Source organism: Rhipicephalus sanguineus, chromosome 4 (assembly GCF_013339695.2).
Source record: "Rhipicephalus sanguineus isolate Rsan-2018 chromosome 4, BIME_Rsan_1.4, whole genome shotgun sequence".
Classification (NCBI taxonomy): Eukaryota; Metazoa; Arthropoda; class Arachnida; order Ixodida; family Ixodidae; genus Rhipicephalus; species Rhipicephalus sanguineus.
Genome location: NC_051179.1, coordinates 102,578,584 through 102,596,745, shown reverse-complemented (window position 1 = coordinate 102,596,745; position 18,162 = coordinate 102,578,584). Strand labels below are relative to the sequence as shown.

General features: G+C 44.3%; 2 protein-coding genes across 2 annotated transcripts in view; both read left to right on the top strand.

Annotated features, from left to right (window-relative positions):
• The window catches only part of LOC119390479 (protein unc-119 homolog B), a 45,554-nt gene extending 41,778 nt beyond the window's left edge, over positions 1–3,776 (top strand). The window contains exon 5 of the mRNA XM_037658095.2: positions 784–3,776. Coding sequence (XP_037514023.1) covers positions 784–905 — 122 coding nt within the window. The 3' untranslated portion in view covers positions 906–3,776. The remainder of the gene's footprint in view (positions 1–783) is intronic.
• LOC119390488 (3 beta-hydroxysteroid dehydrogenase type 7) overlaps positions 1–18,162 on the top strand; it is a 442,541-nt gene that overhangs the window by 232,510 nt on the left and 191,869 nt on the right. The gene's annotated exons all lie outside the window — the stretch shown is intronic.

Below are 18,162 nucleotides of genomic sequence, written 5' to 3'. Positions count from 1 at the left end.
TCTGTTCACAAGCAGGTTCATGGATCGCGTGGTCTCTGGTGCCATATACGGCATAGAAAATTCCTGTTACGTTACAAGTACTGGTGTGCGAAAGTACTCTGTCTGAAAATTTGCCAGTGTGCGTGCATAGTGTCGGAGCACTGTATGCGATTTCTTCCCCAGTGAAAACTTTTTCTTGATATTTCGAGCTGTCCAAATGGAGATGTGGGCATTACACAAGTTTATATGGTATAGTTTGAACTGTCGGATTTGTATAAAACCTTGACAAATGTGCCAGGTGTTCATAAATCTAAAAAAAAAAAATATGGTTGGTCATTCGCTTGCCAAAAAGAAAATAGTTTGACCTGTGGAAGTAGTTATCATTTAGAGTTTTGTTATTAAAATATTTTCACCAAAAAATTCGAGTTCAACATTTGTTGCAGTTCTAGCAGCTCAGAAAATTTGCTTACAGTCTTGCACTTCTGATTTCATGGTTGTTGAGCCTCGCGTCTGCAGGAGCAAATCCACCTTCGTCTGTCGTGTGTCATTGTGATGCTGTGGTGTGCAACTTTGAAGGCATGATACAAGCAAACTAAGCTGTACTATTGCGCTGTGCTTTCCATCTAGGCGGGAGCTGAACCTGTTTTATTCTCTTTTTTGTATGCATAGTGATGCTCCTCCTTTGAATGTCTGTTGTGACTGTACTTTATTTTTGGGTATATGTATCTAATCGTGGTTTGTACAGTAATCACCTAACATCTCCAGCACTATCATTACAAACTATCCGTCTGCCTGATGCTGCAGGTGACGAGATGATTGCCAATCCGTTCGAGACCAGGTCCGACAGCTTCTACTTCGTGGACGACAAGCTGATCATGCACAACAAGGCCGACTACGCCTACAACGGCGGTCTCCAGAGCCAGTAGAGGAGCCCTACTGGCGACCCTCGTTCCCCCATTGCCTCCACTCCGCTGCTGCAAGATTCGCACACCACTTGGCTGGGATCATCGGGGTCTGCACGGTGATTGCCCGTACCTCGCCCACGAACTGCTCCTACCTGTGACCCCCTCATCTAGGACACTGCGCGCACACGTACGCACACTCCTCCGCGCCTGCCGTTAGGTCGCTGCCATCCGCCGCACGCACCCGGTCCGTCACAGCGTGGGAGGAGGACAAGCTTTCCTCTTGTCTTCTTCGTTGCATGCCGGAAGCGGCAGCATGGTTAGAGATGCCGACCGTGAAAAGACCTTCTGCGCAAGAGCACCCTGGCATGTTTTGGCTGATTAGAATTTTCTTGCAATGGGCAGGGCTCGTTTCTCGTGTTCGACTGCTGGTCTGTGGTGTTTGCTTTGGAAAAAGTGGAAAGGCTTGGAACAGGCAGCTGCAGTAGTCGGGCAAACGAAAGTTGCTACTGCGTGCACCGTCATTGGTCAGTCATTGCCGCACCTTTAATTTTGGGGGGGGTTAGTTTTTGTGCTTTGACGCGTTTTGTAACGGTGTTCTTGAGGGAGCTGCGAAAGAAGGTTTGTGCAAGCGAACTGTTGTCAGGGGGACAAATGCTGCGGAATAAAGAGGAATAAAAGTTTCCCACAGTGTCAACCAATCACATACTTTGTCTCATTAATTGGGCAGCATTGACTTAACGAGAATAACGGGATATGGAGGTGCAACATGGAAAATTACGTCAGAATAAGCTGTACCCTTTCTCGTAAGTTTATGTAATACGGGTAACCGTATTATGTAAGTTTCTCGTAATATGGGCTGTATTTATCACTACAACTGCAATGTCCACGACTTTTGTAAAGCTTCTCTGAGGGTGCTGTTTTAAATGGTTAGGGTAGGTTTCTGGTGAGGAGCATAGTCCTTTTTTTTCTTTTGTATGCAGGTATGCATACAAAAGAAAAGGTTTTCTTTTGTATGCTTGAATGCTGGCTAAGTTAAGCCAAGCGTGACCACATTTGCTAGTCTGGTACTTGCTGGTAGAAGCACTTGTCAACCACCAGCTGAAGATTTATCTAAGGAACAGCTGGAAGGCTTCCCATTGTTTCCTGCTTGGCAAAGGGCTTGAGCTGTATTGCGCATAGTGTTTTCTGAGAGAATAGTATTTGTTTCTATTTTAGGTGCATCCAGAGTTGGATGAAATTATTATAGTATTGACAAAGTGTTGAATTTAGCTGCTGGGTTTGTCATTTCAGTTTTTCACTGTATTAGAGGACTTGAGATAAGTTCACAACCTTGCTGCGCACACTTTTGTTTTGCGTTGAGTACCTGGTTTTCTTCATGACTTCTTTGAGGTCGCAGTGGAGACATTCTTAGGCTGTACAGGTAACTTTTGATGGCTGTTCCGGCACCACCTCATAGTGTCACAGATGCTGCAATACTTGCAAGCACAGAAACATCCCCCAAGTCTTCACATGCCCTAGTATGCATGTTTGAAGTGCTCCAGTATTCATACATGTTGACTTTGCATACACTGCAGTGCTTCTTACGGTTGGTACACAGTTGTGAACATGTTCAGTTTCACTTGATTGATATACTCCATTTGTATGCTGAATCCGCTGTGCCGCTTTCTTCGTGGCCTCTTCAGTGTTTAGGCATCATTACTGATGAAGAAAGAAATAACTGGCTCAAAACAGTTCATGAAGAGTTGGTTTTCACTTCACACCAGGTAAACTAAAAGCGTTTTGAGAACAGTGGATCAAATCCGCTCCTACTATAAATGCTGATATACTATTGCAATATGTTTGGCTTACCACGAGTAAAGGTTAACAGAATCATTCTTTCGAACAATCGGCACAGCATGCTCAAGTATCCTGAAGGCCCTGCTAAGACGGTCTCGTTTCCATGGCAACCGAAATGCCTCATTCAGCAGGTGGAGTCGAGATAGCTGTAATTACGCAGGCTTGCTGGGCTCCCTCCATGCTGTGTGTTTACATTCATATTTAAACATGATAAATTTTTTTTCCATGCCACGAGGCAGCCCTCCTCGAAATTAAAACATTCACACAAAATGAGGCCAATTTTATGTTAGGATGCGAATTATCTCTACTGGGATAATTCTACATAATAGTTCTCTATTATAATTCTCTAGATGATTCTCTATTAGAGAATTATCTCTAACTTATTTCCACCTAATATGACCTAATGTGTGCTTCTGATGCGAAACTGTTTGCACAAATCTCTAAAAATGGTACATATGCCTCAGTTTTGATAAATTTGGGGCAAACTTGGCAGCTGCACTGCACGTTTGGAAAACTTCCAAGTTTAACGGAAAAAAAGCATAAGCAGGCGTGATGTGTGTTAAGTGAAATCTCTCTTACTTTTGCAAAAGAAGCTTGTGCTTCAGCAATAATGGACAGTTGTGGCTTAATTAAGAAGCAGGCAGCACGACTTGTGAAGGTGAAGGAAGCAGTGCGAGGAGATGAAAGAATTATGTCTACGCAAACCTTAGTGGCATTACTACATAGCTGCTGATAGAGAATGGTTGTGAAGGCACTTTCAGAAGTCCAAGCTAGTGTACATGCTACTGTGGACACTACTGTACAAGCTGTTGTCTTGCAAGACAAGGTGGTTGGAATGATGCAATGGGCTCTGAAAGATTGAACACACGAACACATTAACCACATTGTACAAATGTCTATTCTTTCTTTATCATTTGTAGTCTTGTGTACGGGCACAGTTTTGCTTTGTTTAAAACACCACCAGCGGGACACAGTTTTGAGTTTTTGTCAGTGTGTTATTTATCTCAAGTCTATGCTTTTGCTTTTCATGCAATAAAGTTTTAAGTTGCCTCGGGACTATTTTATTGCTTGAGAAAGGGCAAGCTTTTTTGCTTGCTTTCAGCCCACTAAATTACTTTGTTTCCGTACGTTTGAAGGTATGATCCCAGTTGGCGAGAGAACTGACGACTCTGCATCTTGAAGGGAAAGGTATTATTGCCGCAGCACTTGTAGCACAAACAGCTACTTTTTGTACTTATATGCGCTCAAGCTTGTAGCCACCAACATGACACAGTTTTTGGCAGCACGCAATCTCAAAGAAAAGTAGATTTCATAAAGTAATAATATATGTAGCCACGCGCATGATTCTGAAAGATGCATTTTGTATAGTTTAATAGTCTTATTGAACGAAAGCACTTGAAGGCAAATGACACTTCTTGAAATGTGATGTGTGTCTATGAAACTGCAATTTTTCAAAGTGCATTGCTGTCATGACCTGTTGTTGGACAATAAGTATTTTTGATGTAGAAACGAAAAAAAGGCGAGAATGACAGGAAGTTGAGTTGGTAGCGATTTGTAGTAGCAAAAGGACGTGGTGATGCAGATGCGAGGGAACATGGACAGTATTTCGGTTGTTCGTTTCCCATCTGTTGCGTCCATGTTTGATCACCTTGATTTTACGATTAAAAGAGGTGTGCTGGCCACTTGGGAACCAATTGTTTAATGACAGGTGAAGCACTTGCACTGTAGATTGACACTGCTCATCATGCAGGATTTCCAGTTCCCAAACATGTAGAGTACCTATGGAGTGTCTCAAAGTAGCAGGTTGCCAGCTTAGCCACAAGCGATAAAAGTAGCCATTGCGAACGGCAACAGTGTTATCCTTGCCATAGGCATCACTAATGTTAGGTATATTACTTACAAGCATTGGTATTACATTTCAGAATATAGTAGTGCAGACTACTGCAGACTAATGCAAAAGCCTGAATTATTTTTGTAAACCGTAATATTGTTGGCACTCTCACGATACATTTGCAATACCCCGATGTTCATGGACAGCGATGGAAGCTTCTATTATACACAGTAGCCAAGTATTTATGGCAGCCCCCAATCTATGCCGTTCCGCAACAGAACATCATGTACAACTTGCCTTGTTACTTGTCATTTGCTGTTTTCTCATGCTTTTGATAGAGCATGTGCAGTTGGGAATTGCACTTACCTCAACACTTAAATGTCATCTACTGTGTCATGTCAGAACAAGCAATCCAGAAGGCACAGACACAATCAGCTTCTATATTGGGGAGTGCTCTCAGCAACCCAACTCCCTGATTTCTTGCAAACTATTATAACTACAAGCGTTTCTTTTGCAAGTCTCTAAAGGCTGCATTATTGAGCAGATCGTGCTGGACACCTGCGTCATTTGTAGCGCATACGGGAAGGAGATGTGGATGGGGCAAAAAAAAACTCTGCGTCGTACCAAATCCTCCGGGTGCATTGATTTGCTCCTGTTGGTTTTTATGACAGCACAGCACGCTAAGTAGTCATTTCAGCTGTTGCAGTAGCAGTATGAAGCTGCTAATGCCTCGTAATTTGTGAGAGCTAACAGTTGGCACAGTGCCAACCGTTAAATCTGCTCTTGGCGCTTTGATAGCACTTTTCTCTCTACAATGTGTTGCAGGTGATGCAAGGGCATTTTTATTGTTAAGTACAAAGTTGTCTGATCATCAATAGCTCCTGAGCTGCTCTTGAAGTACATTAGTACTGATACACACGGCAAGTTGTAGGGTTAGGCCAGAGTGCATGCTTGGAGTCATGCATAATCTGCAAATGACTCTCGGAGATTTACTGTCTTGTGCCGCTTTTTGGTGACTGTGCCTGATTGCTCGCAGTTTTGTAGTTTCACACTGCCTGTTGTGGTTTCGTTAGCTGCAGTGTACACTGAGTAATTCTTGACAATTGAGGAAGGAGATTCAAGCAAATCGACATTGGCTGTTTGCATAGCACTGGTATAATGCAAGTGGCAGGGTGGCCTAATAAGAAACCGGATATCAGTCCTAAAGGTCATCGTACTATGCTGTTGAGAAAAGTAGTTGTCAGGAAAGTAGTCAAGTTGCAACTGAACAATTGACCACCTGAGACATTCTTACTATGTACCATTAATTGAGCATGCCTTCAGCTGACGGTAAAGGTATCAGTGTGGTACAAAATAACATCTGTTCCGGAGAGAGAGAGAGAGAACAACTTTATTGGTTCGATCCGGCAAAACAGGGGAGGGGATAGGGATGGAGACTCTTGCGTGCCCGCTTGCCCTACGGAGGCGGAGAAATTTGTAGAGTGGTATTGGGCATCCTGTGGGCCGGTGCAGTACTAAACATTAGAAGTGTTATATTACTATCCAACTAACACATCTGCTGAAGAGGTTGATAACTTAGTTTAGGAAAAATTACCCTGGCAAGTAATTAGCCGAACCAGTTCAATGAGGAGTAGCCGAAGCCTGCAAACCTGCATTGATTCAGTCCATGTAAAGACTTGACAACTTAGTTTAGGAAAAATTACCCTGGGAAGCATTTAGCCAAGCCAGTTCAGTGAGGAGCCAAAGCCTGCAACCCTGCATTGATTCAGTCTGTGTGAAGAGTTAGACTGTGAAATTGCAGTTCTGTACTTGAATTCCTTGAATGCTTTACAGGATTGACATGTGACCAGGATGCTTCTTTCTTTGCCCAGTACACTGTCCTTGCTGTGCCTTTGAGGCTGTTTCGGCACACTAGATGTCCATGTTTTAAGAGTATTACCTTCGACCGGCACTTGTATCAATACTATGCATCTTGCATAGTCATTTCTGACGCACCTCACTGCGTTTGTTGCCATACATTACCATGTGTTGCAAAATTTTTACAGTGGTTTTATTTCGGGTCATTTAGCCTCTAGTAGCCTGACCCACATTAAGCTGTAATTTTTGTCTCAGTGCTTGCCTTTTTTTTTAGAGATGGTCTATTTACTCATCTTAAGTGATGGTGAGATATTGCACCTGCATTATCTTGAAACTGTATTATATAGCCTTGTCTCTTTTGTATTTCAATGACTGTGTACTGATGGGGTAAAAAGGAGAAAGAGGGCTATTATAATGGAAAACCACAAGTCATAAAAATTCTCAGTAGTATGCTTTTGCAGTCAAGGGATAAATTGATGTGTGCATGGCCAGATATTACAGAGTTAAGCCAGAGTTGCAGAGGTGGAATGCCAAACGTGAGCAGTTAGCACAAAGTAGGCTCAAGGTGGTACAGTAATGCTGCAGTATGTCTTTCTTCAGTTTCTGGCCATGCAAATGTTTAGTCTTTTTTCGGCCATCTGGTCCGCGACACTATTCAAGCTAAAGAAAGGGATTAGATGAGTCTGACATGTTCTGTCGATTGTCAAGTAAAAATACAAGACTTACAATTTCACCTAGCTCTCTCGTCTTCTCCAATTGGTGCCCTAGAGTGTAAATGTGCCTGCCCACTAGGCAGGCTTCTCTCCTAGCCCCTCCCCTCCTGACTGCACCTGTTTCTGATTAGCTCTGTAATGTAGGGCAATATGATGCCACTACTTTAGCCCTTGCACATGAAATAGACACGCAATAGTAACAGCACTTCAGCCAGTCCAGGTGTTTGTTGTTCTTCTTTTGTCCTCACAACTGTGGGTTGCGAACTTGCCTATCCGTAGCATGGATTGCATCAGTAAGGCATAGTTATAAGCAAATATGTAGATGCTTGCATCAGGTAGGCATGTATAAGGTAAGGTGGCGGATGTGTAAAATGCACTCGTGGAATTCACGGGGTGTGTAAGAAAATTTAATACCATAGTGTGCGTATCTCGACCAGTGAGAAGGGATCCTGTGTGTGGCATTAAACTATGGTGCAAAGCCTGGCACAGGTTGCTGTTGTATGAAACGAATTTCCTTGTCTTGCCTTATACACGCTAAGCTGTCTCGAGATTCATAGCACTTAAAGACAGTCCAATGTTTTTATATAATGGGCTAGCGCCTTGATGGCTGTCTGCAAAGATCATCCTAATTTCGCTCACACTTTTGCATTAAGTAAAAAAAAAAAAGGAGCAGCGCTGACCATGAGTTGTGTCTATGTGCTATTTACGCACATTACTCCTGCCCATTTTCTTTAATGCGTAACGCAATCTTAAATGAGATTTGTGCAAAACACAAACTACTTGCTCGACAATGCTGGTGCTGAAGACCCAAGCATGGACCTGCATACAGTGCGATGGCGAAAAGCAAGGAACACTGTGAAAGCCATTGTCTGTATTGAGATCGCATTCTTCCATTACAGGTGTTAGTGCTAACTTATGTGTCTAGGAACGTGTTATTTTCCTGTATCACCATATTTGTGACTTTCGATTACAACTTGCTTCTTTGTTGCCGCTGGGTTCTCTTGGAATGAAAAGGCAAAGTTTTTCCGGAGTTGCGATTTGCTCAGTGTGCCTTGCTACGTATAATAAGCCAGCATGAGATGTTTCAGTACTGCTTATTCTGGCTTGTTCTGTGCACTCCACTTTGCAGTACAGGGGCGTAGCCACGGGGGGGGGGGGCGGGGTTGGAGGGGTTCAAACCCCCCCCCGAAATTTTTCAGTTTTGCTTGCGTATATAGGCATGCACACATACAAACGCACGCACGAACATACATAAAGTATGGTTGAACCCCCCCCCCCGAAAAAAATTTCTGGCTACGCCCCTGTTGCAGTATGTCATGGCGCACACCCTAGTCTTTGTACCGCTTAGTCATCCCGAGCAGCACAGGTTGCACTTGTGACGGAGCACGTAACAACCTTCAGCAACGTTCACTGCGTGGAATGCCTTTTGGCACCAGTCACTGCGACTCGCCTGTATGCCTGTGTGAATTGAAGGTGCCTCCGGCGTACGTTTCATCCATTAGTATATGCCTTTTTGTAGTGCCGCCAGATTTGAGGCGCTGTTGCTGCAAAAGCTGGTGGATTAATATGGCCATTGGTAAAGCTGTAGACACACTTAGCTTCCCATATTGTACAGCCTTGCAACCTAAACCACATAGATCTTATCACAAACCCCCTCCCCGGGCCCCAACTTATCAAGATATTTATAATCTGTCTTTTGCTTACCCCAAGTTTAAATAGTGATGGCTACGTTTGCATGTACTTTGCACACTTTGAATTTCTGACTTTTCAAGTTGATATTGCAGATTTATCATGAGGATTGGAGTTGTCTAATTTGTCAGTTGTCCATGCGTGGCATTGAGGACTTGTCGTTGTAGCGAACCTAGGATACCTGCGAACAAAAAGATGCAAAGTTGAGTGTGGCGTTGGTTGCATTGTGTTGCTCACATTAGCTGTGCACTGTGCGCAGATACGTGCGCATGCATGGCAAGAGAAGAAGAGGAGCAATGGCTCGTGATACGCGCTTATTTGGTGCAGTGCCTGTAAGGCATGCTAAAGTGTTTTCTTCTGAGATTCCATAAAAGGAACTGCAAATGTTTCCGAGGTTTCTACCTTTCTACACTGTGATTGCGACTGTGAAGATCTGTTTAGCAAAGCTAATCTTTCTTGCTGGCGTGTTTACTCTCTGCCATATATGTTATATTACAAGAATAATCATTATTATTATTATTATTATATTGTATGAAAGCAGCATTGTGAATAATGAATTAAAGGCTTATGCTTCACCTCAATGTGATGTCATTATTGTAGCAATATAATGTGAAGTATCAGTTCAGATGGGGAAATTTATATGCAGGCTAGGGGTGTAGATCTATAAATTTTCTGCAGACAATACTTCTTTAAAATTTTCATGGAATATTGTTTCCCTATTGTTGAGCAGCCATTTCTATTTTAAGCAACAAATGGATATATGTGTGAGTAAACAAGTATGGGCACATAGAAATCAGAGCGTTATGGCTGTGGGTAGATCAGGGGCGGATCCAGCTGCCTACTTGTGTGTGTGTGTGGGGGGGGGGGTGGTGTATGAGGACGGGGATAAGATTCTCCTTCCCCCTTTTGGGCAGTGGCAGCCGAAGCAAAGGAGGTGGACCCCTGACAAAGGAGGTGGACGGCAGGCACTGACGGGGGGGGGGGGGGGGTCGCCCCTACCGCCATGCCTCCGGATACGCCACTGGTAGGTAGATGCGCACATTTTCAAATGCAACAATATCAAAAGGCTGTGGGGTGTTCCCAGAGGCAGATACAAGATTTTCAAAGGGGGAGGGGGGGGCAATTTATGAGAAGTGGGAAATCGGCTTATGGGGTGTCCTGATGGGTCCTTTTCTTCAGAGATTTTTATGAGCAATTTGACGTTGTCAGTTTTCTTGAGACCGTGTAACCCGACGTCGCCATGTTTGAAGTAGTACGTTAACGATGAAAAGCGGTAAACAATACGTGCGAACAAATTTTCTAGTTTCTTGGTGGAGCGTCGCTTGATCCCGCACACTACATAGTTCTCATGCAGAAGGCTCCGGCTCATGCGTAATTTCAGCGCTATGACGAGGAAAATTTTCAGGCTATAATGAGCAAAATTATCCTCATTGAACACAAACTTAGTGCTTACGTGAGTGTCGACTTATATATGTCAGCTATAAGAGGTTCCCACAGTGTGCATATACATTAGAATGGAACACAGAGCGCCCGTCCTGTGCACTCTGTGTTCCTTTAGTCTGAGTATTCGTCTTTAGCGCTGCATCAATCGTGAATGCATATACATTACTCTAAAAAAATCTTTTAACAGGCGCCGGAAGCGTGGAACGAGGATTTCGTTTTTGCGCTGCACTGATGACTGATTCTTCGTGAAGACAGCAGCAATCTATACAGTTTCGTTACGCTCCAAAATTTTTATAAAACGCTCATACAGATCTCTCAAGCGTCAAGAAGCGACATCTCAGTTCAGTTCTCGTGAAAAAGAAAGAAAAAACTATGATAACTGCGCTTCTTCATTAACACGAAGACAATCAACATCAAAAGATGCTTCATTTCAATTGCTATTACTCGACTACATGACCAAATAGTCTCACTGATTAGAACCAAATTTGACTGATCCGAAAGGCTGTGCACAATTTCTTCATCCGAGGAAAAAAAAAAAGAAAGCCGCCGTGAACGACCTCGCGAAGAATGGCACCTTTGGAACAACAAAAGCACGCTAAGTACTGTTGGCGACCCAACCGAAGGGCATAGCAGCGTGGGTATTTCTTTACGCGCATTCTGCGAAAGGCAGCAGTGCACGTCACAATAGCTTTGCACAAGCCACCAGAGTAGTCGTGCCACCCTCTCCGTTCGCCTCGTCCGTGTGAGCGGGGGACGTTTGTGGGGAATCCTACCCGCCAGCTGACGTCACTAAGCTCCACCTTTATCCCCGCGGATTTGTCACTCGTGTGAATCCCGCTTCAGTAGGGAGAGAGAGAAGGAAGGGAAGGAAACAGAAAGGGAGAAGGCGGGGAGGTTAACCAGAAAAACTTCCGGTTTGCTACCCTACACTGGAGTATTGGGGAAGGGCAACAGAAAGATCAGCGAGAGAGAGAGAAAGAGGGAAGGGAAGAAGAAAAAGAGAGAGAGGCAGCGAATTCACTGCAGAGACGTCCGCACAAGCCCGTCGTCCTCAGAAAGCACAAAAGTGCACGCCTTCACTGCCTTGTGGGCCGTCGAGAGATGGGGACGGTGTTGTAGTAGCAGTGTTGTATAGTCGTCGCCGTGCGTTGGAAAGTACTTGTCTCTCCGAGGCAAATCGACGACAGTGGCACAGCAAGCGTTCGATGTTTTCTACGGTGACGCGAACATCGCATGTCGCACTGTCAGTCATTCCAATTAACGTAGTATATGCACCTTCGTGAAAGAAAGACCCCAACCAAAGGCAATAAAGAAGCGAAGCTTCGCGTCCATGAAGGCCGGATGGAGGTCGGAGTTGCAGTGAAGGGTTCAGAAGGAAGTTAAGGCCTCCTTAGTAGAACATCAAGTTCTACTAAGGAGGCGCGAAGTAGAAGAGATGTCGCTTTGCGCTTGTTTGTGTTTTCACTGCGCTGCAGGAACTGAACTGAACTTTATTTGGTCCTGAGAGAGCAATAATTAATTTCGCCTCTTAGCCTTCACCTTTCACTGTGCAGCGCGCTCAACCACCAGACTACCGAGCCTAACAGAAAAGCTAGCTTCTCGGCCCCTTGTAAAGAATAATGGTACGCCGTCGCTATCACAATGCTGTGAGGCATTGTAAGGGCCTGATCAACGCCCCAGAGGGAAAAGAAGGTAAAGGTCACTGAAAATTGGTTACCGAATTGGGTGTAAGAAATTTGGAAGTACAGCGCTACACCCGTTGCGCAACGTTGAACGCGATCGACATTCTCCGAGAACGTTTCTTTTTTTTTTTTTTTGTCCTTCTGCTGGTTCGATTTGATTACGTAGTTATCGAAACGTTTATTAACCTTGTAATACCTAAACACAGATCCAAACAGAAACATTTCAACGATGTGTTTATTTATGAGCATGGATCACGACTTGGCTTGTGGTGCTCCCTGCTCATAAACCCCAACAAGAGCTTGATTTGGGCGAGTTGGTTCATGCTGAATATCGTGGGTACAGCGCAACATCAGAAGGAAAAGAAAACGACACACAGGAAAGAGCGCTGACTTTCAACTAGACTTTATTGAAGGTGCTTCTGCCGCTTTTATACATGGTGCAGGTACCGTGCGCATGCTCTATAACACGTGTGATAGTATGTAAGATTACGCTAACTAAGAAAAGAATATTCTATATCGGATAAGTGAAGAGAAGGTGTACTAATGCACTGATCCGAGGCCTTCCTGATAAAAAACGCTTCTATAATTTCTCTTTCATGCTTCGTTTTTGCTTTTTTCAGAAACCTTGTCTTATGGAATACAGGACTGCACTTGCATTCCTTGCAATGTATGGCCATATGGCTACCATACCCATTCTTGACGTTGTACGCATGCTGCCTAGCTCGATCATTAAAACATTGCCCTGTTTGACCTATATATAATTTTCCACAGGTTAACGGTATCTCATAGACAACATTTGATTGGCATTCTGTGAAGCTGTGCTCATGACGTATATTACATGGTCGATCATTCTTCTTGCAATTCAGGACACACACTTTTGAAAGCTTGCACGGGGCGGAAAACAACAAATTGATATCATATCTGGTTGCTATTTTCTTTAAGCTGTGAGACACCTTATGTACATAGGGTATGACATGCAATGGTCTTTGATCCTTTTGTTTTCCCTTTGGTCCCGTGTTTTGGCGCTTTACTTTCTGTAGGAGGCTTTCGCAAACGGGTACGACGACGCTGTTGGGGTAGCCAGCAGCTTTTAGTTTATCAATCTGCGTAGTGAGACTAGCCTCAGCCTTGTGCTCACACGACTTATGAAGGGCGGCCTGAAGTCGTGTGAGCACAAGGCTGAGGCTAGTCTCACTACGCAGATTGATAAACTAAAAGCTGCTGGCTACCCCAACAGCGTCGTCGTACCCGTTTGCGAAAGCCTCCTACAGAAAGTAAAGCGCCAAAACACGGGACCAAAGGGAAAACAAAAGGATCAAAGACCATTGCATGTCATACCCTATGTACATAAGGTGTCTCACAGCTTAAAGAAAATAGCAACCAGATATGATATCAATTTGTTGTTTTCCGCCCCGTGCAAGCTTTCAAAAGTGTGTGTCCTGAATTGCAAGAAGAATGATCGACCATGTAATATACGTCATGAGCACAGCTTCACAGAATGCCAATCAAATGTTGTCTATGAGATACCGTTAACCTGTGGAAAATTATATATAGGTCAAACAGGGCAATGTTTTAATGATCGAGCTAGGCAGCATGCGTACAACGTCAAGAATGGGTATGGTAGCCATATGGCCATACATTGCAAGGAATGCAAGTGCAGTCCTGTATTCCATAAGACAAGGTTTCTGAAAAAAGCAAAAACGAAGCATGAAAGAGAAATTATAGAAGCGTTTTTTATCAGGAAGGCCTCGGATCAGTGCATTAGTACACCTTCTCTTCACTTATCCGATATAGAATATTCTTTTCTTAGTTAGCGTAATCTTACATACTATCACACGTGTTATAGAGCATGCGCACGGTACCTGCACCATGTATAAAAGCGGCCGAAGCACCTTCAATAAAGTCTAGTTGAAAGTCAGCGCTCTTTCCTGTGTGTCGTTTTCTTTTCCTTCTGATGTTGCGCTGTACCCACGATATTCATCATAAACCCCAGGTGGTCGAAATTTCCGACGCCCTCGACCACGGCGTCTCTCATAATCATAACGTGGTTTGAGGACGTTAAACATCAAATATTATTATTACTGTTACTCAAGGCACGCCCACATAACTATATATTTGTTTTCAAAATTTCCTTGGCAGAAGAGTAAATTCAAGTGAAGTATAAATGTGTAAACATTAGCAAATATAACGCAGACATTTAAAAGTCGCAACAAAGCAGAGAGCTTCTTTTGGCAGCCCTTTACAAAAGAGATATTGCAGCGACAACACCGGAAAAAACAATAGCGACCTAGGTAATGTATTGTCACGTGGTCGTGACGTCGACGAAGACAGCAGTCAGCACGTCCGAGATGAAACTGTTTATTTGGCCGAACTTGTGGCCGGGAAACTGAAAGTCAAACTACGGCAATACACTGATAGCGTCGAACAGAGCGTCGACCGTCGTTCAACTGAAGAGCGGTCAAGCGCGTCGGCTTTTATACAGGCGCTATCGAACTTTCCAGCGATATCGCTGGTGGCGGCGTTATCTCTCGATAAATCTTAACAAAACGATCTACTACAATCGAGAAGCTTCTCAAACACTGCTTCGCGGACAGCCTCGAGCGTTGATAACCGTCCTTGCTGGTCAAACCCATAAAATAAAACAAGAAGTGGGCGTGGCAGTATCATGTCCAAAAGAAGCGCAGATAACAAAGCGTTTGTGCTAACAATCAAATTAGGATTTCAAAAACTCTTTGAAAAAAGATAACAGGAAGAAAAAGATACGGTACACCGAGACATCTTTTGCTAGGTAAAGGCTTGTTCTAATAGATCGAGCATCGGTATCGCTCGGGCTATTGGCCGCGAGATCGAGCGGAGTCGCCGCCTGGCGGCTACTGGCTGAAGCGCGCCTAGTATGGATTGCTCCATGCGTCGTCTGCTAGCCCCGTTGTGTTTGCATGTGCGCGTAAGTCATGCAGGGCCTCAAAAGGCGGTTTGTTCCGTTGCGTTGGTGCAACTTTAACCGCTCGTACGTATGCCTAACACGATGTAAAGAAGCATTTGGCCTTGATCGGCTGTATATGTACTGTAATAAGATCAGTGAGTGCACTTGTCGAGAGTGCTGTGTGGTCGTCGTGCCGTCCGTTCACGAGGGTCATATCAGTGTAGGTGCCGCTCTGTGGTTCAAGCGCATTGCAAAGTGCACTTGGCGTTGTCCTAAAGATGAGAAGTATTAAATCTCATGTGAATATAGCCTTTTAGCGGCTCGGTGGTTAAAAAAAAAGGCTCTCATGCACTTGCGCGTTGTGGTTAGGGGTATAACTTCGGGACTGTCGTTTATAGGTTACGCGACGAGCTTTAGTTGTGTACAGTCCTGGTCTCACTGCAGAGAAATATTTCTGTCAAGTCCTGTCTGACACTTCGGTACTTAAATTGTCCCCTAAACAGAACAGAAAATGGAATGACACGGAAATCGCAAAACTGAGTTGCCTTGCGCAGTTATAACTTGTGGCGAAATGTATACAAAGACACCCGTGTACTTGCGAGGTAGCTTATGCCTGTCAAATTTGCGCTTTGGCATGTTCAGCGTCGGAAGTGCGTCAGGCCTCAATCTCTTCCGCGAAAACCCTTAAAAAAAAAGAGAACGAGCGAGAAAAATATATTCATCAAGATCAGCAGTGGCGATAAACTCGCTGGCGCATTTTCATCGCTTACATGGCGAGTGAGGGCTCATAAAACGATACCCTTTACTATGCACCAGATCATGCATACACACTTGCCGCGTTTCGGTGCACGCACTTGCCCTGCGGAACACTGAGAACTGTTCTCGCGGCCGTGTAAACACAATGGAACATGCGCGAACTACAAAAGGGCTCGGGGACTCTCGTTTAAACAGACTTATAGCCAAGCGCGAACAAACTTTGCATTCACAGCGCACACGGTACATGAATGACAAAGAATAAATTCCATGAATTAATTTTCTTCTTTCTCGATTGATTCTCGCTTAATTTTCCTGCGGAAGTGTAGGAAAATCAAAGCACAAGGAAGCTTCCCCGAGCGTTCGCTTACTGCGACCGTCTTCACGCTCGTAGTGCACAGCAGCAACAAGCATATAAATGCACACATTAGCGAAGTTATCGCTGACTACTCACCATTCTTTCCCGTCTGCGAATGCGAATGCACCGTCGTCGAAGTGCTTGCTGCACACCATCGCGTACTTGGAAGGCGTCTTGCCGTTACGAAGCCTAACGAGGCACAGTCGGCGACGTTCCGCGTCAGTGGAATAAAAATGGAAGCTTATCCCTCGCTCTGTGTAGTATGTGTGGCATTGTGGCACCGAACAAAACCTCACCATCGATAACGAAGGGTTTTCGGCGGGTACGGAACACAAAATCACGATGTGAAAACAGAAGCCCCGTGTACTTCTACACACACCACACGAAACCAGTATCCACACTAGCGGGATGACGGTGCTGCCACCTATAGGTCGATCTCGCCGCGAATAGTTGTTAGAACATTATCTGCATGTAAGCCAATATCATCGTATGTAAGGCAAACTTACATCTACGAAGTCCTTCAAGTCGTTGTTGTGTGAAAGCCATGAGACGCGAAGCCACTCCGTTCTTGCATTCTTCAGATTTCGTAACGAAGCACCACGCAAGAGAATCTTCAATAAGGACAATAAAAGCGGCATAAGAGTTTTCGTGACAGACGCTGCGCTCATTAGACTGCGCGGCACAGGACCGTGGCTACGAGAACGTGTCATGGAACTGACACAAATAAAACGAAAAAAAAAATTCGAGAAAACAAGAGCTACGTGGGCTGGGTGTAGACGTTCGCGCGCGTGTTTGTGTCGAGACTGCGCGAGCGCTGCCACTTGACTGTTCCACCAATAGGGACACGCAGACCTCATCACCCGCCCTCACTAGAGGACTTTGGCAGAAAGATAAATTTATGTCGCTGCCCTTAGTTTTATTCAGGTGGCTTAGTGGCGCCACTACCAGCTTCAGAAGCGGAGTTCAGCCAGCAATAATTGTTTCGCACGGTGGCGTTGCGATAGGGGTATCTTGTATCTTAAGATACACGATACATTATTGAATGTATCGTAAATACGGACACAGATACTCGTTTTGCGAGACGTATCGCGATACAGATACAAGATACCTGAAGAGTATCTAAGATAGTATCTAAGATACATGTATCTTCGATACTGCCCAGCACTGGTTGGTACTGCATATCTTATGTTTTAGAGCAAGGAAACACGAGGACACAGCGCTACTAACAACCGATGTTTATTGCACACGGTAACAGCACAAATACCAATGTACTAGAAAGAGGGAAAGGGCGTCAAAATAACCTTTGCACCAACCAGTGCTGGGCAGTATCGAAGATACATGCATCTTCGATACTATCTTAGATACTCTTTGGGTATCTTGTATCTGTATCGCGATACGTCTTGCAAAACGAGTATCTGTATCTGTATTTCCGATACATTCAATCATGTATCGTGTATCTTAAGATACAAGATACTGCTATAGAAACACCACCGTGCGAAACAATAAACGTCGACCGGAATTCCGGTTCTCAAGCTAATATTGCTACCACTAGGCCACCTGAATAAAACTAACGACAGTAACATTCTTGTATATTTCCGCCAGAGCGCACCAGCGATCACAGGCGATGATGTTTAAGCGTCCCTATTGATGGAGCAGAGTCACGTGATGGCGCTCGAGCCATCGCGACAAAAACAAGCGTGCGAACGTCTACGCGCAGCCTGTACTTTTTTTTTTCTCGATGTTTTCCTTCTTTTTAGTTGTGTTGATGTCATGACACTTGTTCATAGACCCTGCACTCTGCTGCGTACTCCAATGCGTGCGACGTCTTTCGCACAAATTCTGATGCCGCTATACTGTCGCTATCGAAGTTTGTCTTGCGTGATGACTCGTTGCAATGTCTCAAGAATGCAAAAATGGGGCTCCTTTGCGTCTCGCGCCTTTCACACATCAGCGATTTGAAAGGTCTTGTGAATGCAAGCTTGACTTACATAGTACGATGAGATTGACTTACATGCAAGGGAGATTCTAACAACCGTCCCATTATTAGTGCTGACGTTAGATGCAATAGGACAATCATTTACGTAACAGGAAACATTTTGACGTACTGTATCTTTGTTCTTCCTGCTAAATTATTCGAGAAGTTATTTTAATGATAATTTGATTGTTATCACAAGTGCTTTCTTTGCTGTCTTC